We start from the raw sequence: 23,457 nt of genomic DNA on the forward strand, positions 1-23,457 counted from the left end.
ATGCTAGGCAAGCTCTGCACCTCTGGGCTGTATGCCTAAATCTGTTGCTTTTGTTGTTGAGATGGTGTCTCCATATGTTACCCAAACTGGTCCTGAACTTTTGACTCAGGTAATCCTCCTGCCTCAGCTACCTGGTTAGCTGAGATTGCAGGCATGCTCATTCATAGCCAACTTAATTTCCTCCTAATGATCTTGTCAGTGCTTTTCTACTTTGAAGGTGAATTCCTCAGTAAAGAAGGGGGACAAAGGCAATGAACAGTTCTGCTTTCTGTCTTACATCTGTTAATGACATACACCTCACCATCTGCTGCCATTCAAGCGTGGTGTTTTGTTCAGACCCCAGCTCAGGTACTTCCAAATGCTCTGACTGATGCCTTCACCTCAGATAGAAATGCCCCATCTTAACACAGCACTATGGAGGAGACCTTAACCTTTACAGACTTAACACACATGTTTTATTGTTTGGAACAAAGCTGCAAATGTCTGCGTTTCCAGACATTTATGATAGTGAAATTATAATTGCATAAGATCATAGTAAGGAGAGAGATATTATGTGATGGGACTGGAGAGATAGCTCAGTAAATAAAGTGTTTGTCAAACAAGCATGAAGACCAGAGTTTGGGTTCCCAGTAGCCACATAAAAGTTAAGCAGTTGTGGTAGTCTGCTTGTAATCTTAGAACTTGAGGAGGCAGAGATGGGATTTCCAGGAGTTTAGTTAGGGTTTCTATTGCTGTATAAAGACCATGACCAAAAGCAAGTGGGAGGAAGGGCTTACTTTATCTTACACTTCTAGGTCACAGTCCATCACTGAGGAGGTTGGGGCAGGAACTCAAGCAGGCAGGAACTGAAGCAGAGGCCATGGAAGAATGCTGCTTACCGGCTGACTCTGCCTGCTTTCTTAAAATACCCAGGACCACCAGCCCAAAGGGAGCACCACCCACAATGGGCAAGCTCTCCCACATCAGTCACTAATTATGAAAATGTTCTATAGTTACCTGCAGTCTGACCTTATGGTCATATGGGGGCTTTTTTTTTTTTTTTTCATTTGAGATCCCTTCTGTCAGATGACTCCAGCTTGTGTCATGCTGACATAAAAACTAACCAGCAAACCATGGCAAGCTGGCTAGTTAGACTAGTTAAGTCAGCAAGCTCCAGGTTCAGCTAGAGACCCTGACTTAGTAAGTAAAGTAGAGAATAACTGAGGTAGACACACAAACCACAACAATAACTGATGTTAATATCTGGCTCTACACACTCTGTGCACATACATTCACACCTCCTGACATGTGCACTCATACAAGGTAAGCACATATGTACAACATACATGCACACAAACACATATATATATGAAAAACATCCTATGCACAAGGTAGATGCTCAAAAGTGGAATATGTAATTAGTGAATTAACCTACCCAGGCCTTTGGCATAGGCACTGCCCATCAATAATTTCTAGTATATTAGATTTAGAACATTCCTGTTGTCCTTCATGTTTGTTCCTGTCTTTGTATTTTTAATATTTGGTAGTCAAGGTGAGGCAGTTACCCTTATCTGCACTCTGGAGTAGATGTTATCTTCATTATGTGAGTAATCCTCACTTTATGGCCCTTAACCACTGGTCCGTCTACTAATGCTGTGTAGCTTTTCTACAGATGATGTAGTGTTTTCTGTGTAGTCAGTCTTGGCAGCTATGAAGACAGTTTTCTTTCTTTCTGATCTTTCTCCACCTGTCCCCATCTCCCTCCTCCTCTGTAGCTCTCTCCCTGCCTCCTTTCCTCCCTTCATTCTTCCCTTTCTCTTTGGTTTTACCCTAGAGTGCTGACTAGAGTTTTTAGTGTGCTAGTGACTAGGACTAGTAAGATCAGATCTTCACCTTCTTTCCAGTCTTAGAGAAGGGTCCTTCTCCACTAAGTATAATGTAATCTGTGTGGATTACTTTTTAGCAGCTGCCTTATGGTTCAGAATATCCATACTTACCGTGTGTGTGTGTGTGTGTGTGTGTGTGTGTGTGTGTGTGTGTGTGTGTGTGTGTAGGCACATGTGCTGTGTTGGCATGTGGAGATCAGAGGACAACTTGTGGGAGTTGGTCCTGGAGATGGAACTCAGGTAGTTAGGCTTGGCACCCATCTGCTGAACCATCTTGCCAGCCTCAGAGTTTAGAAATAATGAAAAAGTTGATATTTATCTGTGTGCTTACCATTTGTCTATACACTTGGTTCCTTTGTGGAGAGTCGGAGTTCTGTCCGGTCCCATCAGCATTTCTCACAGTGTCTGTGCACTGGTGACAGACGTCAGCTACTGTGTATGTGTGCAGATGCTTCTCCTTCACTTCCCTGGGGGAGTTGTAGTTGAGTGTGTCTCCTCTCTGTGACCTGCACGTTGTTCCAGTGTGTTCTGGCTGGTTTATCAGAGACTTCTGTCACTCCTGTCTTCCTTCCTCTGCACCGCAAGCATCTTTTTCTTTCTGCCTGCTTTTGGGATTTTATTGCTTTTTAAAAATTTTTGATCTTAGTTTTTAACATTTAACATCACTATTAACAAACACTTAAAATTCTACGTATGTAGTAAGGATGTGTAAGGAATGCTGTTCATCTTCCAGCTTCTTTTCTATCCTCATTCACTAGGTTTCCTTTCCCCAGAGAGTTTGTAGATAGACAAAGACAAACCTTTCTTTTGATTAAAAAAAAAAAGTAATTTGGTCTGATACTATTTTGTGTTATTGTTTACCATCATTTCTAAATTTTTAAAATGTAATATTGAAAACCTTCAGAAAGTTAATTACCATTACAAAAATCACTGCTTTCCCTGCCTGTTATGTTTGAGTAGAGCAGTAAAGGTTTTTGTGGTAACTGGACATGGTGTCATGATGGGAAACTCAGCACTTTCCCCTTTTTTCGTTTTTTGTTAATAGTATCAACGGTGCAGAATTTGGGACAAGTTGCATGAAGAGCACATCAATGCAGGGCGCACTGTTCAGGTAAGGCTGCTGTGTGTGGCAAATCAGTAGAAAAAGACAGTCTTGAGAAAATTTTGCTAAAATAATTGAGGATGATATAAGCTTTATCTAAAATGCTCATTTCAAGATGTATGAGATGAGACAAGTGTAAACAGAGTCCATTCCCGTTTCACACACTCCTGAGGCAATGGCAGGATTTTTAGTGCACCCATGTTTGGGCTCCATCTCATGAGGTCAGCTGTGCATTCCACCGGCTAGAAAGTGGCAGGTTTGAGATCTTTAGGACTTGTAGGCTTTGAAGAGGGGGTGCTCAGTTTACTAATTCCTAGCTGACCTCTTGTGTATATTTGTTACTGTCTTACTGGGAACTGCTGAGTCACATTTCATGTTGTCTAGTTTCCTTCAGGAATAATAGATTAACTTATATTTTTACAATTAATACATTATCCAAAAACCTTACAAAATTTATAGTATTTCACAAGTTGTATTAATTAATTGGTTGGTTGACATAATGCTACTTGTAGTTTTAACCTTTTTAAAAAAAATTGCTTTGAAGGGTAAAAGTTTTTCACATATGCCTTGTGCAAATATTTCTTGTGTGTGTTCTTCATGTATGTTATGTAGCTGTACTTGTAAGACACCAACATCTATAATTTGAGAGTTATAAAATTCTACCTATGAAATGTATTATCCATATTTAGTTATTTACTTTAAAAAATAAGTTCTAGCTGGGCGGTGGTGGCGCACGCCTTTAATCCCAGCACTCAGGAGGCAGAGGCAGGCGGATCTCTGTGAGTTTGAGGCCAGCCTGGGCTACCAAGTGAGTTCCAGGAAAGGCGCAAAGCTACACAAGAGAAACCCTGTCTCGAAAAACCAAAAAAAAAAAAAAATTCTACCTATGAAATGTATTATCCATATTTAGTTATTTACTTTAAAAAATAAGTTCTAATTATTTTAAACTAGCTTTTAAAAAACAGTATTATACCCAGGGCCTGTGAGATGGTCATCAGGTAGAGGCACTGGTCACCCAGCCTGACACCCAGGTTCCATCCCAGGACCCACACGGTGGAAGGAGGGAGCTGACTCCAGCTGGTTGTTCTCTGACCTCCATATGTGTGCCATGGCACTCAGGCACTCCCACACTAAATAAGTAAGAAAATGTATATCTTGAAAAGATACAATCATTAATTTTAAAGAAAGAACAATACAGTAGAGGCAGAACCCCCACACTTCTCTATCTTTAAGACCTATTTGGAAGAATCCAATGTGAAGGCTTTGGCTCCTTTCCATGGTACCTTGTTATTACTGACTAGCCCGTGTAGCTGTGTGGTTTAGACACCATCTCTTCACTCTGCCATGTGGGTGGAGCTCTAGCCTCCCACTTCGCTCTCCTGTCTCCCTTCTCCTTTATAATTGCACATAGACAGTCCCTTGGTTCAGTTAGCACTCAGTACTTCATTGTTTTGATTATAAGGGCATTATTTTCTGCCAAGCCAAATATAGTGGAATACAGTCCATCCCTTTATTTATTTTTTGAAGTTAATAACAACCTTATTTTTAATTACCTAGCTTTCTCTCAGTGTATTTTTGAGTTGTGTTAAAATGTTCCACATGTCTTATATTGCTGTCGATGATATTTTCATGTGTTTAGATATATGTGTCCCATTCTTTATTTTGGAAGTTCAATCCCTAAGCCCTTCATCCCCCAGTTCCAGTGTGGACTCTGTCTGATGCATGGCTGGGAACTTCCCTGGGATGTTTCTATGCAGGAGCTGGGAGTTTTCATGGATATTTGGTTTTCCTCCATATTTCCTCCACTGTTTTGTTGGTTAGCACCCAGAGGTAAAGGATTAAGTAACTGTGTGTCAAAAACCCTCACTGTAGAAAACCTCACCAGGTGTAGAATTCCCTTTGGAATTGGTTTTCAAGAGTGAGTGCTTTCCAGCTCTGTGTGTAATTCCTTCAAAATCTGAATCACCTGATTCCCCAGACTTTGCAATGGACTTTTTTCATTCGTCCCACCCTTCTTCTCTCTCCCCTCTCTCTGTCTCCCTCTCCCTCCTTCTAATTTGAAGATATTTTGTTATGGGAGCTGGGGAGCTGGCTCAGTAGGTAAAATGACCACTGTGCAAGTATGAGAGCCTGAGTTCAGGGCCCCAGCACGTGTAAAAGTCAGGTGTGGCGTGCATCTGTGACCTTAGTGAAGACAGGCGGATCTCTGGAACCTGCTGTCCAGCCAGTCTAGATACTCAGTGAGCTCCAGATTCAGTGAGAGACCCTGTCTCAGAAAATAAGGTAGAGAGGAATAGAGGAAGACACCCAACAGATGCTGACCTCTACTCCACACAAAGGGTTACACATACATGTACAAACTGTATACACTCTATTTTACTGTAAGGGTCAGTAAACTGACTCCCAGACTGTACCTGGCCTGACAGCTGTCTGTTCGTTTGTTTGTCTGTTTACTATTTTATATTACAAATGCAGAGTTGAATAGTAACAACAGAGTCGATATGGCTTGCAGAGTCTAAGCTGTGTACTACCTGGCCCTACAAAAAGGGTTGCCAGTCTCTGTTTCACTGAATGGTGGAACTCAGATTGCATGGCTCAGTGGTTAAAAATGAGCCTAAGAACCTGGGTTCAGTCCCCAGAACCCATATCAAAAGCTAGACACCATAGTACATGTCCATGATTCCAGCGTTCCTACAGCAAAATGGGAAGCAAAGACAGATGAGTCCTCCAGAAGATTCTGGGCTTTCTAGTCAGGAGAATTCAGTGTAGCAGTGAACAAGAGAGACCTTGCAAAACAGTGCAAGGCAAGAACTGACACCAGAGGTTGTTCTTTACCTTACACACAAGCACATATGCACAAATTAAATTGATTCAGCATATATTTAAATTAGTATAGCTGCAATATAGTGAAAATTGAGATTGTATTAAATGAATACAAGATGTCCCTAGGTTCCAGAAGTGCTAGGAATAGCCATTAGTAGCTGCAAATAAGATGGAGAAAAGCAGATTGGTTTGAGATTGAGATGGAAGTATGACTTGTTTGTACAAGATGGTAACTAGATTATAGGCCTAAGGAAGAGGTGGCACTTGCCTCTTCCTGGATCCCATGTGCTGGTGCCATCAAGGTTTAGTGTAGGTCCAGTGGTCCTGAGCGTGTTAATGTTAATGAGATTATTATGACTTGGGCTTCTTACCATCTTGACTGTTTAATGTTTCACTAATAATCACATGATTTGATTGAGATATTGACTGTGTCAGAGAATTTGCGTACTGATTTTTAAAATCATGTTGACATTATTGGCCTCCATCTGGCATAAAAGATTTATGTGTGCCATTGAAGTAATGAGATCAAACTTGTTAGATTCATGTGTTTCCTTACTTTATTCATTTCTGCTCTGGATTTAGTGTATAGGCTTGTTCATGGCCAGTTTGCGATTTAAAACATTTTTCTATTTTGGAGAAACAAGTTACAGGTTTTCCAGATTTATCAGAATTAGGTTTCTGTAAAACCTTCCTTTTTTCACTTTTTATTTCATCTTTTGAGACAAAGGACTTCCTATGTGATCTAATTTTCCAACCTTTTCTTTTATGTTTTATGCTTTTGGTATCTTGTGCAAGTACTTTTCTCCATACTTATATGATGATAAACAAGATTTTGTTTCAAACTACTTCATTAACTTTATTTTTGAGATACAATGTTATATAGCTCAGACTGACCTTAAACAAATTATAGAGTTGAGGATGGCCCCAAAATCTTGATCATCCTATCTCTGTGCCCTGAGCCCTAGTATTATTGCCCCTAGTATTAACAGGTGTACACTACTATACAGGATACTAGTTAATTTGTTCTTAAGTACCTTACAGTGTGTGTGTGTGTGTGTGTGTGTGTGTGTGTGTGTGTGTGTGTGTGTATGTAGAGAGAAGTGTTGAATATTGACTTTCTTTTAATTAGGCTTTCTAAATTTTTGGTCAATGTACACATGTAGTTAGTTTTCATAAATAGATTTTTATAGCCAATTACTTTTAAACTCTTATAATTTCTAATAATTTTTTGTAATCCCTTTGGATTTTATTTTTCTAGTTCAACTTTTTGAGACTTATTTTTTTTTCTTCTCTTACAGTATCACCATATTTTCAGATTCCTATTTTATTTTGATTACTTGATTTTTTTTTTAATCTGGCTTACTGACCACTTGAAAGAGTTGCTTAAAAATAAACTTATTCAGCCAGGTGGTGTTTGCACACACCTGTAATCCCAGTACTTGGGAAGCAGGGGCAGGCAGATCTCTGAGTTTGAGGCCAGCCTGGTCTACAAAGTGAGTTTCAGGACAGTTAATGCTACACAGAGAAATTTGACTTGAAAAGAAAAAAAAAAAAAGCTTGTTGAAATATATCCTTTTAAAATTGCCATGGCTGAGAATGTCAGGAGAAACATTTGCCACTGATAGCTGCATGATTGTTCTGCATGCTGACTGCACACACATACACACACACACTTAAAATAAAAACAATTTAAACACTGTATAAAACAAAACATCTCCTTCTGTAAAAGAATTCTTTTATTTAAATTTTTTCATACAGTATATTTTGACCTTATTGCATCTCTTCCCTCAACTCTTGCCCAAATTTTTCTCACCTCTCTACCCACTAGACTTCATAGTCTCTATCTCTCTCAGAAAAAAAAAATCCAGTAAGAGGAAAAACCAAGAAAATGAAACAAAATAAAAGGTACACAAAATCCATTGAGTCAGTTTTGTGTTGACCAACTACTCCTGGGCATGGGGCCTGCCCTGGGGTGTGGCTCGTGTACCCAGTGATACTTTCTTGTAGAAAAACTGGTTTTCCCTTTGCCAGCAGTATCAATTGCAAATTGCTTCCTGGTTAAGGGTGGGACCTGTGTTCACTTCCCCTCTGTTTTTATTTCTATTTTTCTGGATGTAAAATGTCATTATACTATATTCAAATTATAAATTAATAGTTTGAATCATATGAGACAGTTTGCTTTATACAAGTTACATACAATTTCTGAACTTGAGCTTCCTCAAGTTAACATAATGGTCCCTAACTCTGGGGATGATTGTAAGATTGTCAGTCATATGTGCCAAGAACCTACACAGCCCATGTAATAACAGCAGATATTCAGTGATTTAGTTATAAATGGGTTATATAATCACATTACTTTCATCCACTCTTCTGACCCATCCTATAAAAGTGTAAAATGAATATTTTGGGTGTGGATATGTGTGCAGGCCAGAGGTCAGTGTCAGGTGTCTTTCTCAGTTACCTTATTTTTTGAGACTGAGTCTCTCACTGAACCTGGAGCCTGCCTATTTGGCTAGACTGTCTGGCCAGTGAGCCTCAGGGATCCTCCTGTCTCTGCCGCCGCAGTGCTGGATCCCTGGCACGTGCCACTGTGCCTGGCTTTTTTATGTGGCTGCTGGAGATCTGAATTCACCTCCTCATGCTTACATAACAAGCATGCTGCCAACTGAGCATAGCCCTAGCCCTATAATAAATGCTTTGAAAAGCAGTGTCTCTTGTCTCCCTCTAAATCCTAACACACATTGGGAACACTGATTGCTAACAGAGGTTATGAAAAGTATCTCTTAGTTTCTGCCTGGAGGGGTCCTGGCTGGGTGACAGTGCAAACCGTCAGTTCAGTAGCTGTTTAGAGATTTAAAGCTTGGGAAGAGTTAATGAAAGTCAGTATTTGAGTAGTTGTGAAATGTATTATAAAAATTATCTATCTGGATTCTGGATAGTGGGTAATTTTTTTTTTTTCGATAAAAGAAACGAGAAGAGCAGAGACATTTAGTGCTTGTCTAAAATATAGTTTTTAAAGGAATTTGAGAATCTTGGTGTTTGAAGTACTTAGTGGCAGTGTTAGGAGTCCAGGTCTCAGTGCTCTAGAGGCTTAGTTAGATGCTGTGGGAGGCTTGCTCCCACCTTTTAAAGGGTTCCTATGAGGAGGAGAGAGGAATAAGAAATATTAGATAGAATGGTAGGCCTAGCCAACAAGAGGAAAGAAACATAGGATAGCTTTGGGAGGACCTGGATCAATACCCAGTGGACCCTTCTGTCTCTTATAAAGGGCTTTTTATAACATGCCAAGGGGCAGGGCAAAAGACCTTCCCCTTGCTAGATCAAAGCCCATTGCACAGCCAAGTACAGACCCTTCCACATACCTAGTAATCACACACATGGTCAAGTCATTCCCTTTTGCAGCCCCACTGGGTAAAGCAAACTCAGATCTCACTGAGAAACCTCTGTGGGCTCCCACAAGATGCAATAGTATGGTGGTTCTCAATCTGTGGGTCATGACCCTCCAAGGGGTTACCTAAAAACCATTTGCATATCAGACTCATAACATTAGCAAATACATTAAGATTCATTATTATTATATATTATATATAATATTATTAAGATACATTAAGATTCATAGCAGTAGCAAAATTACAGTTGTAAAATAGCATTGAAAATAATCTAATGGTTAGGGGTCACCACAGCATGAGGAACTGTATTAAGGGGCCACAGCATTAGGAAAGTTGAGAACCACTGCCATATTGAGAATCAATTCCCATGTTTAGTCATATTTTCTGTATAATCTCTTACTATTATCTCAAATGGATAGGCATTGAAATATGGCCCTTAACACATAATAGTAGATGCTCATTAAATACTTGAATAAATGAACTAAGTCCCTTTTTTCCCTTTGACATTTTAGTATCCTTGCCTGCTCCCCCAACCTCATGCTGAAAATTGAACCTAGAGTGCCATGCAAGCTAGGCAAGTGTTCTTCTGTGACTTTCAATCTTTTTAATACTTGGTTATTAGTTTAAAATATATTTACACATTATTTTTAGTACTGGTTGATACTAAAACATGTGAAACATCATACTATCAATAACCTTTATGAGGTAAACAGAACAAATAAAGAATAGTCCAGATTTATTTTAATTAAATAGTTATGACTCTGGAGCCCTTAGCAGCAAATCATACTATGTCTAGAATATGTTTGCTGTGGTATTTAAATGTTTACCAGTGGACTTGTGCTTGTGTTTGTAAAGAAATCTGATTAATTATTACGATACCAAATGTTTTCTGCTGTACACAATTTGCTCTCAAAATTGCATGTTATAAAAACATATTAGGAATCCTAAACCAATATTTAATGAAGGCAAATATATGCATAGCCACTCATCTTTTAATCATCAAATACATAATTAGCCATTTTTTAGAATTCTCAATTAACTTAGAATAATTGCTTTTACAATTATCATCCATATAGAGAAGTATATATTTGACTATATCTTAAGCTTTAGACAGGAATTTGGAGTTATTTCTGAACAAAGTGGGAAAAGAGACTAGTTATTAAATTTAGTTACTAATCTGAATAAGTGAGGATATGTTCTTATTTGAAAGTTTGGGCATAGTTTACAGTTTATAAACTTGTATCTTGCAAAATGTGTTAAATGCTGAGTTGATAAATTTACCTTTTTAAAGCTTGCTATCCTTATGGTTCCATTGCTCTAAGTTGTGTATATTTCTGTAGATTTTTTATTATTGTTATTATAAGATGGGGTCTCCTGCACAAGCTGGCCTGGAGCTTTCTATGTGGGTGAGAATGACCGCGAATTCCTGATCCTCCTGTCTCCTCCTCTGAGTACTGAGATTACAAGAACACTCACCACACTGGTTTAATGCCATGCTGGTCTTGAACCAGGACTTTGTGGGCTAACCCTTCCTGTAGTTTCAGGGTTTAGCATTCCTGCCTTCTGGTCTAACTACTAGAAGAACAGAAATATTTTATCATCTACCATTTCTTCAGTGTTACTGTAGATACTGGAAAGAGCTATATGCAAAAGAAGAGAAAATTCTTCTTCTGTACATCTTGTGTTTGGTGTAGTGGCATGGGGAAAGAATCAAGAGATTTTGTTTTTATACATTTTTAAATTTTATTCTTTTTTTTTTTTTTTTTTTTTTGGTTCTGGAGACTGAACCCAGGGCCTTATACACGACAGACAAGTACTCTGCTACAAAGCTATATCCCCAGCCCAAAGTGTTTATTTTTAACAACATAGAACTATCCATATTTGGGGAGGATTTTTTTCAGTAAATTTCTTTTTATAAGTATGGGTGTTTTGTCTGCATGTATGTCTGTGTACCATATGCACTCTGTGCCCACAGAGGCCAGAAGAGAGCCTTGGGGCTGGAGTTGTGAGTGGCCATGTAGGTGCTGGGAACTGAACCCAGGGCCTCTGCAAGAGCAGCCAGTGTTCATTCTTGTTGAGCCATTTCTTCAGCCCCAGGTATGCTGGTTTAAGTGGGTATATTGATGTGGTGATGCAGCCAGGCAGTTCTGTCACTTCAAACTTGTGACAGTTTTTTCTGTGGTGACAACCTTGACAATCCTCTAGCTGTTTGGACACATACCGGAAAGTGTGGTTAGGTGTTGTTCCCCTGCTGTACAGTAACTTCAGAGTGCACTAGAACTGCAGTTTTGTGCCTGCTGAACAACCTCTCCACCTTCCTCTTCCCTCCCCAGCTTCTGGTGACCATTATTCTACACTCAGCTTCTAGGAGAGCAACCATTTTATATTTGGAGATCAGTGAGATCATTTGGCATTGTTCCTTCTGTGCCTGGTGTAATGTCCTCCAGATTCATCCATGCTGCAAATCAAAGGCTTTATTACTCTTTCTCGGGTGCACAGGTTCCACTTGTATGTCTACCTGCCACCAGATTTTCATTACCAACTCACCATTGGCTGACACTTACGTTGCCTTTGTATTTTGTTTGGCTTTGCAGACAGTGCTGTGGATAGCATGGGAATACAGATAGAAACCACTTTGACAAACTGATTTTATTTCCTTTGGATAGACACCTTGAAGTGGGAATTCTGGATTACAGGGTGATCATTTTTGTGTGTGGGAACCTCTGTTCCATTTTTTTATAATTGCTGTACTAATTTAGATTTCCACATAAGAGTGTCTAAGAGTTCCCCTTTCTCTACATCCTTGATAGCATTTGTTATTTTTTAAGGTAGTTTTTTTTTTAAGTAAATAAATACCTAACATAATTGATGGTTACACTTGCCATGAAGAAAAGTAAAGCCAGGGATAAAAAATCCTAGTAATGAACTCTTTTATAAGTAGTCATTATGGAAGGTTCTGGATAACATTTTAGGAAAGCCCTGAAGAAACTTAAGTCATAAACTCAGGAATGGAGTTCTCAAGCATGGGGAGAGTCTGGTGTGAAGGCTGTGGTGGGAGGATGTGTGGCATGTCCACCGGATGCTAAGGAGGTTGTACGGCTAGTGTGCATGAAGAGTGGGCAGGGGGTGAAGTCAGGCTTCAGCTGGGGCACACCATGGGAGGCCGCAAGGATTGGGAAGAAAGCTCTGGAAGGTTCTGAGTGTATAGTGACCTGAGACAACGTGAAGACATCTCTTTTCTATTATAATAGTGATAATCTTGAAGGGCCAATGATAGGAACAAGCAGATGAAGAAGGCGGCTAGTGTAATCATCAGGGTACTGTTTGTTAGACATGCTTTTGTGTGGTGTCTACTGGGAAGACAGGAGCAGGTGTGTACTCATCCCATACAGGGAATGAACTATAGATCAAAGAAACAGTTCCACCAAAGTCTAGCGTAAATGAACCAGTGAGTTTATGAAGGGTTACTTACAGAAGTATGGATGAGTTGAAGGCAGCTACATCCCTGAAAATCCACCGTAGCTGGGGTGAAAACTCACAAAAGCTGCTGCCCTGGAGCTCTCGGATTTTCAGGCAGCTTGACCGGTGAGACAGTCCCTTCTACCCAGCAATATAACCTTGTAGGAGGGACTTATGGCTCTTCTAAGTTTCAAGAACTTCCTCAGACTTGTGAGTTCAGTTACTGACCTTTTGTATTCTGTTAACTTCCTGCTAACAAACCTTTTTCCAAGACAGAATACTTTAATTTGCTGTACAACATTAGTGAAGGTATACACAATACCTTTAACCCACCCCACCCCACGTGACTGATAGGCAGGATTATTACCTGCTCTCTTTGTAACTCTGCTAGATGATCTCTTCCCCAAGTCTAATAGAATATGAAGCTGCCTGAAAGCAACTCTAACATTGAGAACATTTAAAAAAATTATACATGCACATATTTTAAACACATAGAAACATTTAAAATTGTAAGATAATATAATAAACATCATGCATTTACCACACATCTATGCCATATCCTTATATATGAGCCTCATAGTTCCTTCCTTTTCTTATTTCAAGGAAGGTGCCAGTTCTAGCAAAGCCTAGTGTGTGTCCTTCCTCCATCCTGCTTCCCATCCCCCCCTTCGTCTGAATGCAATCTTTGTCTGACTTAAGTAGAACTACAAAGTAATTTATTGCTACACATTTCTTCTCCTGTTCCTCAATTTTCTTGTGGTATCAGCTGCCATACCATAGGCTATTCATACTTAGAGTACCGAATCTTTAATATATGTGTGGCCTGTATCTATATGATAAAGGTCTCCCATAATCAAGGTCATGCATGTTTGATCACCTGAACCTCTTCTCTCTGCACTCCTGGAGCCCTGTGCCCTCTTGGTCTCTCTCTTCCCTGACCCTCAAACCACTAACTGGCTTTCTGCTGCTGTTCACTAGGTAGGAGTTTTCTTAGGACTTTATGAAATCTATATAGTCTATGAAAAACATATCATAGAACACAAAATCCAGTTTATTTCACTTTGTGAATGTTCCAAGTTTATCCCTCATGTTCTATGCATCCATATTTAATTTCTTTTTATTAATGAATAGCATTATATTATATGACTCTATCATAGTTTATCTGTTTACCTGTTAGTGGACATTTGGTTTGTTTATTGTTTTGTCTGTTACAAATAAAGCTGCTGTGAACATTTTGGTATGGACAGAGGAATTGTTTCTCCTGGGCAAATAACTTAGGAGCAGAATGATGGCATTGCATGATAGTTGTTACTTAACTTTTAAAGAAACTGCCTGTTTTTCAAAACAATTGTTCCATTTTATTCCCACCTAGTTTCTCATGTCTCTGTAGACACTTGATATAGTCAGTATTTTTAATTTTATGTACTTTAGTGTAAGTCTGTAGTGTGCTTTGTAACTTTAATATTCATTTGTCCAATTAATAGTTAATGATTTCTTTTAAACAGGGTCTGGCCGTGTAGCTGGGGATGGCCTCCAACTCCTCATCCTACCTTACTCTCTCTAGAGCTGGGTACAGACATGCCTCACCACATCAGCTGCTTCCATTTCATTTGGGGCAGTTTTTCTCTAATTGCACTGTCTTCCTTCTTGACTTGCTAGCTATAACTCCACTCTTTTAGTAGTTGTTTTAGACTCATTGTAGTCATCTACTACTGTTTGTTTCAAGTGATAGTATAGGACTTCGCATGTTTAAGAAACTTGAACACACTTGTGTTTCTCCTGTGCCTCTTTATACTGCTGCTCTCCTGTACCTCACCCCTGTAACCCCTAGAACACTTAATTGCCGTGTAATGTGACTTGGTGGTGGTGTAAAAGCCTGTGTAGTGCCCATGTCATTCCATTCTGATGTGCTTGCAAGTGCCTTTGTGTGGATCCATCTTTGTGTGTTTCATCTTAACCTTTAGCGTTTAAAGATTTGACATTGCTTGGAGTACAGTTCTAATTGGGTGAACTCTTTTCACTTTTGTTTTTTTCTGTTTTGGATAGAAACTTTAGCATGTGTAGAATTCCGGACTTTGAAGACAGTCCGTTGTCGTCTCACTTGGTTTCCTGTGAACCCATCTTTGTGCCTCTGCAAGCTGTCTATTTCCTCTCACTGCTCTTACAACTTTCCTCTGGTCACAGCTTTGGGGACTGTCACAGGACATGGTGCTTTTTCGTCACTGTCATGTGCCTCAGTTTGTTGAGTTTCTTTGACCTCTCAGTCTGCTGTTGCATTATTTCCTGCTTCCTTGTCCTGTCCCTCCCTTCTCCAAGAACTCCAGACCCGCGTGTTCTAGTGTCATCTCACAGCTGACTGGTGCTGTTAAAGGACTGCCGCCTTTTGTCTTTTCCTTTTGAGTGACACCCAGTGCTCTGCCTCTGTCTCCTGGTCTCTAGTGGTGGGGTTAAATCTGTCATTAGTCCTTCATATATTGACATCTCATACACATTGAAGTTGTCATCTCTAGAGTGTTTTGACTTGGATTTCCTTAATTATCTTCCTTATTGGTACTTAATTTTTCAAACATGTAAAATGCAGTTGTAATAACTTCATATCCCTTTCTACTGCTTTAGTGTCTGTGTCATTCAGGTCTATTTTGGATCTGTGATTACTACCCCCATTATGGTTCCTATTCTCCTGTTTCTGTCTGATGATGCTTGATCTTGTTAACTGCTGTATGTTTTTATGTTCCTATAATATTTCTTGAGCATTGTTCTGGATTGTTATTAAGTTGCTAGTTACTTAGAACCAACGTGGTAATGCTAGGTCCTTCTTCGATGATTCATTAACTAGAGGCTAGTTGGAGCAGTGCTTAATTTGCTCAATGATTCCTCCTTTCTGCATGCCCTCAGTGCCGTGTGGATGGGAGCTTTCTAGTGTTGCTGGTGGAGACAAGTGCTGCCTCTACCCTGTGCGAGTGCTGGGCACTATTTTTTTTTTTTTTCATCTCTTCAGATGATTCTTTCCCCAGCCTTGTATGGGTTCCTCACTTTGAGGTTCTTCTTCATTTCCCATTGAACACTCTGACAGTATCTCCAGGGCTATAGTACATGTTTCTTTTCTCCCCAGTGCTCAAGTCTCAGAACCCTGCTGTCACTGGACAACAGAACAAGTTGACCATTCACTAAGGTTTTGAAACTGCAAATAGATATGCTTAACACCTTTCTTCTTTGGAGTAAGAAAATATTAGCATTAAGAAAGACTTTTGTGGCCTGTTTTTACAAGGAAGTAAAGGTGCTGGAAACTGTTACTGTATAAGTCACTGGAGAACCCTCGTGGCCCTTATAGAAATGTCCTCAGCTCCACTTCTCCACAGACGTTGACTTGGAACTTGTTGGGAGCAGACATAACTGAGGCTCACCTTAGAGATTCTGGTTCAGGAGATTTCAGAACTCATTTGGAAGGATACTGCCTGTAAGAAGTCTACTCAGTTCTGTAAGCTGCACAGATACACAAAAGTAAAACCAGTCAGAGACTCGATAGATGGGAAGTGTGCCTTTCATGATCTTCTTAGGAGGCAGAAGGAACACTGGGTCTACTTTTTTATTTCCAAAAAAGGTGTTTGGGCAGGAGGAGAAGCAATAGAAAAGGGAGTGAATGAGGGGAACAGACGGCAGTTCAGAGGGAAGGAGTTAACTGGGAGAGCAGGGGAGGTAGCAAGGGGCAGGTAAGAAGCAGCTTCCTAATTGGCGTCAATAGAAAGGAAGTTACTCTAGGTTATTGTGGGTTCAGAGGAATTTAACTTGAATTTTGCTTTAAAATATTTATGAGATTAATCTGGACTCTGGATCTTTGACCTATGTCCTAATTGGCGTAGGGTAGGATGGGGTGGACGACATCTAAGGCATCATGCTGTCTCCCTCCAGGAAGGACAGATGCTGCTACTTCACTTGGTCCAGTGCTTTTGCCCGGTGTGTAAGCTAGTCCGGCTCAGTGCTGTGAAATATGGAAACGATAGGGTGTCCTGCTGCAGATGAAGCGCAGACCAAGAGGGCTTTGTGTTTAGTATGTCCCTGAGACTGTTTTTCAGAGACAACACCAAGCTACTGCTTTGTGACGCCTATCCAGATCTCTGTAGTGACACAGATTTCCTTTGGGCATGTTTCTTAGTCCCTTGCAATTTTGAAATTTTCCTTAATACAGAATCAAAAGCAAAACAGGAGCTAAGTGGTTCTGCTCTCTGCATCATCTGTTAGCATTACACCATCTGCCCCAAGCAGTGGGCCTGAGCCTTCTCTCTTGTTCTTGTTGTACGTGTATTTTTATAGCCTCTTATTGTTCTTAACGTTTTCACCAGCCTCCGCTCATTCTGGGCGCTGACTTGCATGATTCTCCTTGTTTCACACCACTCTTGGGTTCACTCAACTACCCTCCCCCTTGCCTCTTGGTGTCTCAAGATTCTGGATTTCCTATACCGTAACCTGCAGTCATACCTCATCCTTAGATGTTACTTTCTTTTATCACTTGGGATTTATTTGCTTTTATAGTGTCATAAGTTCACGTTTTAGAAGGTGACCCCCCCCAAACCTTATCATAGTAATTTATGCTGTGGCATCATACAGCCTTTTTCTTCAAAGCTGATAAAATTTGAAAAAAAAAAAAAAAAAAAAAAAACCAGGACTCACAAACTGCAGTATTCCTCTTGTCGTCTATCAGTCACTCCATGCTGATGTGTGCCTCTTAGGGCTTATTCCTACAGCATGGTTTTATGTTGGTAGGTTGGAATTCATCCCAAAGTAGTCTCTTTCATCCCAAAGTAGTCTTCTTTCACCCGATGAAAGAAAAAAGATTCATAGGCTAATAACTCAACCCTACCTCCACTACATCTTATCCCTACACAGGTGTTTTCAACCATATCTATCCTTTGGTTGGTTATCACTTAGATCAATGTAAATTTCTTTTCTAAAAGCATTCAACTCTGAACTATATTAAATGTACTATAAAATACTTACACTGTAAATATACTCCTAAATAATTATACTTAGGTACTTGTGCACCAAAATGGATAAGCTGCAAGCATTCTAGAAGGTCCTGTGGCCTTGTCTCGATTACCATCACCTTTCACCAGAGGCATCACCATCCTGACTTTTGTGGCCAATATTTCCTATCTTCTCTGTTGAAATTTGCCACCAAATGACTCCTTGAGACAACAGTTTGACTCAACCTGTTTCAGAACATTGTAGAGACTGAGCTAAGCAGAGTGGTCTTTGAGACTGCCTTGCTGTTTACTGATGTTGCCTACAACAGTATCTTCTAGTCCATCTTTTAAAGTGGGCCTGCTCACTTACTACTGTTGCTGTACTGAATTCCTGCATTTCCCTCGGATTTCTGTACCTTGTTTGTGAGACTGCAGGAGTTTGCTGTGGATAGTTTCTTTTCCTTGTTGACTTTTGGTATCAAGGCCTAATCTTTGACTATTCCCATGAGGAATTCATATAATTTCTTATAAATATTTGGTAAAACTGACTAGTGACACAATTTCTGCTGATTTTGCTCTGTTGTTTAAAAACAGTTTGGTTGACTATTGTTTAACATGGGTAAAGGAGAGGCAGGAGAATTTAAAAAAAATACACATTTAATTTGTTTAATCATAACTAGGTATGGTGACCAGTGCTTACGCTCTCTGCATTCAGGAGGCAGAAGCAGGAGGGTCAGGAGCTTGAGGCCAGCCTTGGCTCCATAGCAAAATTGAGTCTATCCTGGGCTAGATGAGACCCTATCTCAGAAAACAAGAAAAACATAATTAATGTTTATGTGACCATTTAGGTTTTGATTTTTCATCAGTTTGACAAATTACAGTTTTGTAGATATTTGTCCATTTTATCTCACTTTTCTAACTTATTGGTATAAATTTATTCATAATTTCTTTTGTTTTGGTTTGGTTTTTGTTTGTTTTTCAAGACAAGGTTTCTCTGTGTAGCCCTGGCTGTCCTGGAACTCCCTCTGTAGGCCAGGCTGGTCTTGAATTTAGATATCCATCTGACTCTGCCTCCTGAGTGCTAGGATTAAAGGTGTGCACCACTCTGTCTGGCTTATTCATAATTTCTTATTATCTTTTTAATTCTTTAAGATTTGTAGTGATGCCTCCTTGTTTATGATTTAGGTTATTTGTGTCTGTTTTTAAAACTACTTTTGTGAAGCTGATCAGTTTTTTTACTCTTTCCAAAAATAGTTTTGGCTTTGTTAGTCTGTTGTGTACCTGTTTCATTGTCTCATTAAGTTTCTTCTCATCTTTGTAATTTTCTCCTCTTTATATTTGCCCTTGTTTTTGATCTTCTTGTAGGTTCTTGAGATGGATATTTAGCTTGCTAATTTCTAGCCATTCTTTTCTTGTTTTTCAAATAAAAGAAAAGCCCAGAGAAAGCTGTGTATGTCAGCTGCATGGAGGGGAGGCCTAGAGTAGAGAAAAAAGCCAGCCTGAGGTCAGAGGATGGTCGCTTATGGATGAGGGAACCCAAATTGTCAGGGAATTTAAAAGCATATGTTGGCTCTGTCAAGCATCTGAAAGGAAAAGACAGAAGAGAAGAAAAAGGAAGGAAGCTGTCTTAGTCAGTGTTCTATTGCTATGAAGAAACACCATGACCAAGGCAACTTTTATAAGAGAAAGCATTTAATTAGGGATCAGTCCATTGTCATCTTGGTGGGGAGCATGGTGGCACTCAGGCAGACATGATGATGGAGAGGTTGAGATTTATACATCCTGAGAGAGGGAGAGCGAGAGAGCGAGAGAGGAGAGAGAGAGAGAGAGAGAGAGAGAGAGAGAGAGAGAGAGAGAGAGAGAGCAGTTTGCTGGGGTTTCTGAAACCTTAAAGCCGACCCCAAGTGACATACTTCTTCCAACTAGGCCACACCTCCTAATCCTTCTCAAGTAGTGCCACCCCTGATGACTAAGCATTCATATATATATATATATATATATATATATATATATATATATATATATGCTTATGGGGTTCATTCTTAATCAAACAACACAAGGGCCTACCCAGCTGAATATCATGGCAGCCCCTAGAGACAGCCTAGCCCTATGCTAATATATATGTAGTTGTTTTATGAAGCACTATAAATTTTAATATGTATTACTTTTCTTTGCATTCAAACAATAGTATTTTAGTTTCCATTGTGATTTCTTTCTTTACATACAGACTATTTAGAAGTACCTTTCTTCCTTCTAGATGTACAATAGAGATGTTTTCGTTAATGATTTCAAATTTAGCTTTATTATGCTCAGAGTGCATGCTGTGTATAATGTAAATGTTTTTCAAATTTGTGAAAGTTGCTTTAACATTGTTTTTTATGTATATATTTTGTATGTTGGGTTAATGTTCTAAGTAACTTACATCAAGCTGTGTAAATTTCTTGTTCAGACACTCTATACCTAACATACCCTTGCCGTTTCTTTTATTAATTACTGAGGCTTTTAAGGCCTTTCTTTATGACTGTGGATTTATTTAAAATTTTTGCACTAGGGAGATGGCTCAGTGGATAAAACATTTGCCACCTAAGCATAAGGACCAAAGACAGGCAGGCATGGTGGCCACCTGTCCCCAGAGTGCTTGGAACGCAGAGACGGAGAATGCCTAGAACAAGGCGTCTGGCTAGACTAGCTGGAATTAGTGCACTACAGGTTCATTCGGAGACCCTGCCTCAGAAAATAAAGTGAAGAATGACCACGGGAGACCCTTGATATCAAATTTGTGCCCCCACATGCATGTGCATTACCACATGCCCCCTCCCCACATCCAAACATGAATACTCACACATACACATATTGAAAGAAACAATTGGTAGTTGTCAGCTTTTGTATGATATATATTCTGTTTGTGTTGTTATATATTTCTGAAGAGAATCTTATTATAAAATGATTCTCAATTTCTGGTAATGTGTTGGCTTTAAAGTGGGTTTATCTGACAATAATGTTGCTGTAGTCATTCTTAGGAGAAGATGGTAGGTTTATGTGGCTTTTTTTTTATTCTTTTAGTTTGAACCATTTTATATTTATGTTTAGATGTATCTCTTTTGTGTATTTATCCAGTCCTAAAATAAACTTTAGTCATAATGAATATTTGTTTAATTTATATTTGATATAATTATTGATTTTATCATTTGTTCTATTATTGCTTTCTTTTTTAATTTTCATTTTCATTTTATGCATAGAGTGTATGTCTGTATACCACGTGTGTGCAGTGCCCATGGAAGCCAGAAGCCATCAGATCCTCTGGAACTGGAGTTTTAGTTGGTTGTGAGCTGCCATGTGGGTGCTGGGAACTGAACCTGGGTCCTCTAGAAGCAGCAGCCAGTGCTCTTAACTGCTGAGCCATCTTTTTAGCCCCTATTACATGCTTTTATCTTATGCTCTGTTGGTTCTTTTTTCATTTCCATTTTTACCTTACTCATTTTGGAATTGTTTACTTTTATTAGAAATTATAGAATGTATCTGTGACTTAGCCATATAGATCATGTGGGTCCTTAGAATATTTTAGTTCCACGTGTGCCCCATAAGCTAAATGCTAGTTGTACAACATTTACGGTATGGTAGTCACATTCAATAAAGGAAAAATCACTATATAAAGTCAAAGTTTGAGGGCATGGATTCTAAATATGTTGGATTTGGCCAGCCAAGAGATGTGGGAAACTGAAAAATTGTATGCCCCGTGGTAGACAATATGTACTAATTTGCATTCATAATCATTATAGCAAATTATTCTGAGAAGAAATAGGTCTTATATGAAGAGATGGCACTGGTAATGTTTCTTTTTTTTTCATTTATAGCAACTCCGTTCTAATATCCGAGAAATGGAAAAGCTTTGCTTGAAAGTCCACAAGGATGACCTGGTTCTTCTGAAGAGGATGATTGATCCTGTGAAGGAAGCAGCAGCGGTGGCCACAGCAGAGTTTCTCCAGCTCCATCTGGAGTCTGTTGAAGAGCTCAAGAAACAATTTAATGAGGAAGAAGCCTTATCACAGTCTTCTCTCACCAGATCCACAACCGTTGGTGGTAACACATGTCTTATTCTTGAAACTAGCGGTGCTGATAGCTAAAGCCCCTATTCTCAGGTAGAACAAAGAGAGGCCTTGTATGTCCCATGAGTCTGCTGGCCAATCCCAAACAGACCAGATATGTGTACCCTGGAAATTTTGCAAGATAAAATTGTGTGGATTGGAACTTGGAGGCTTCAAGTACCTGCTTGCCCATATATTGAAAAGAAAAGTTAAAGTTACTATTAAAGATAATATTGTCCTTGTATGTAATGTGCACCTCTCTCCTCTCCAGGGCAGGGGCAAGCTGTTTGTGTAGTTGGTTGTTTTAACTCTTTGCTCTTTAGAGGACCTGCCACCCAGCTCCTAAATAAATACATGGAGTCTTATTCTTACTTATGAATGCCCTGTCTTTGCTTGGCTTATTTCTCATCAGCTTTTCTAACTTAAATTATCCTGGCTACCTCTTGCCTTTGGGCTTTTACCTTTCTCTATTTCTGTATATCTTTTCTTTCCTTCTTATTCTGTGTCGGGCTGTATGGCTGGGTGGCTGGCCCCTCGCATTCGCCTCTCCTCCTCCTCTCACTCCTCACTCTTCTGTTTATTCTCTCTGCTTGGCAGCCCTGTCTGTCCTTTATCTAGTCTAGCTATTGGCCATTCAGCTCTTTAACAGACCATCAGGTGTATTAAACAGTCAAGTAACAACAGCTTCACAGAGTTAAACAAATGCAGCCTAAAGAATGCAACACATCTTTGCATCATTAAACAAATATTCCACAGCATAAGCAAATATAACACATCTTTCACTATTTTACAACATGTTTGAGAGCTGTTCTTATTTCTGTGGCTTCACACACTTGTTAGGTCTCTCTCCACTCTCCATTCTCTGAATTTAACTAACAAATGAAAAATTTATGGTGGGATCATGGTGTCAACTTTTGTGAAGTAATATTCTAAGAAACAGCCTTATGAACACAGTGTTATGTCATTTCTAAGGATGTATTTCATAATCCTAGATGACACTGTGCTAGTATCTTTTATGCAGAAAAAAATTATCTTAATACATCTTAATACTTCAAAGTATCTGTTTTTTGTTTTGTTGGATAGTTTGGCTTAGATTTAAATCTTATAAGTAGTAAGTAGAATAACTAATAAGATTTCTATAATTGAGTTATCTCCTAGAAAGCTTAAAGTCAAATTTTTTATTCCTTAAAAACTAAACTTGTAAAGTATGTTGGCTTTATTTTATAACTGCTGACCTTGTTTCTTTTTCTGTTGTAATTGTTTATCTTTTACTTTTAATTTATTCCATTTCCTTACATTTTATATCTCTTAAGAGACCTTTAATCCTCATGAAAAATATGGGCTACAAATCAATTAGAAATTAAAATGGAAACTTAGGGATACTGTACTTGGCCAGATTTCCTTTATTATCTACCAGGGAACTCTTGTTTTCACCCTTAGCTCTAAATTTAGATTATTTAAAATGTATACATGTTCACTGCTAATGATTCAGTACTTTGCAAGGAATGCAGAAACATTTAGGCTGCCCAGCGGAGTTTCTGGGTAACGTTACACAGTGTTTTACACATATTGAACTGTTCATAGATGTATTATAAACAAAAAACAAATAAGCAAATATATATTAGGGACAATTTTGTCATTTCAGATATGCTGCATACCTGTAATCCCAGCACTTAGGAAGTTGGACTGGGGTGAGCAATTGGGAGTTCAAGGCCATCCTGGGTACACAAGCGAGCCTTTTCTTATAAGACTAAACCAACCAACCAAACAAAC

General features: G+C 39.1%; 1 protein-coding gene across 1 annotated transcript in view; it reads left to right on the top strand.

Moving 5' to 3' along the window:
* Nucleotides 1–23,457, top strand: part of Stx17 (syntaxin 17) — a 53,991-nt gene that overhangs the window by 14,415 nt on the left and 16,119 nt on the right. Inside the window, exons 3-4 of the mRNA XM_028882768.2 lie at nt 2,911–2,976; nt 21,454–21,679. Of these exons, the coding sequence (XP_028738601.1) occupies nt 2,911–2,976; nt 21,454–21,679 (292 nt within the window). The remainder of the gene's footprint in view (nt 1–2,910; nt 2,977–21,453; nt 21,680–23,457) is intronic.

Source organism: Peromyscus leucopus, chromosome 2, assembly GCF_004664715.2.
Source record: "Peromyscus leucopus breed LL Stock chromosome 2, UCI_PerLeu_2.1, whole genome shotgun sequence".
Taxonomy (NCBI): Eukaryota; Metazoa; Chordata; class Mammalia; order Rodentia; family Cricetidae; genus Peromyscus; species Peromyscus leucopus.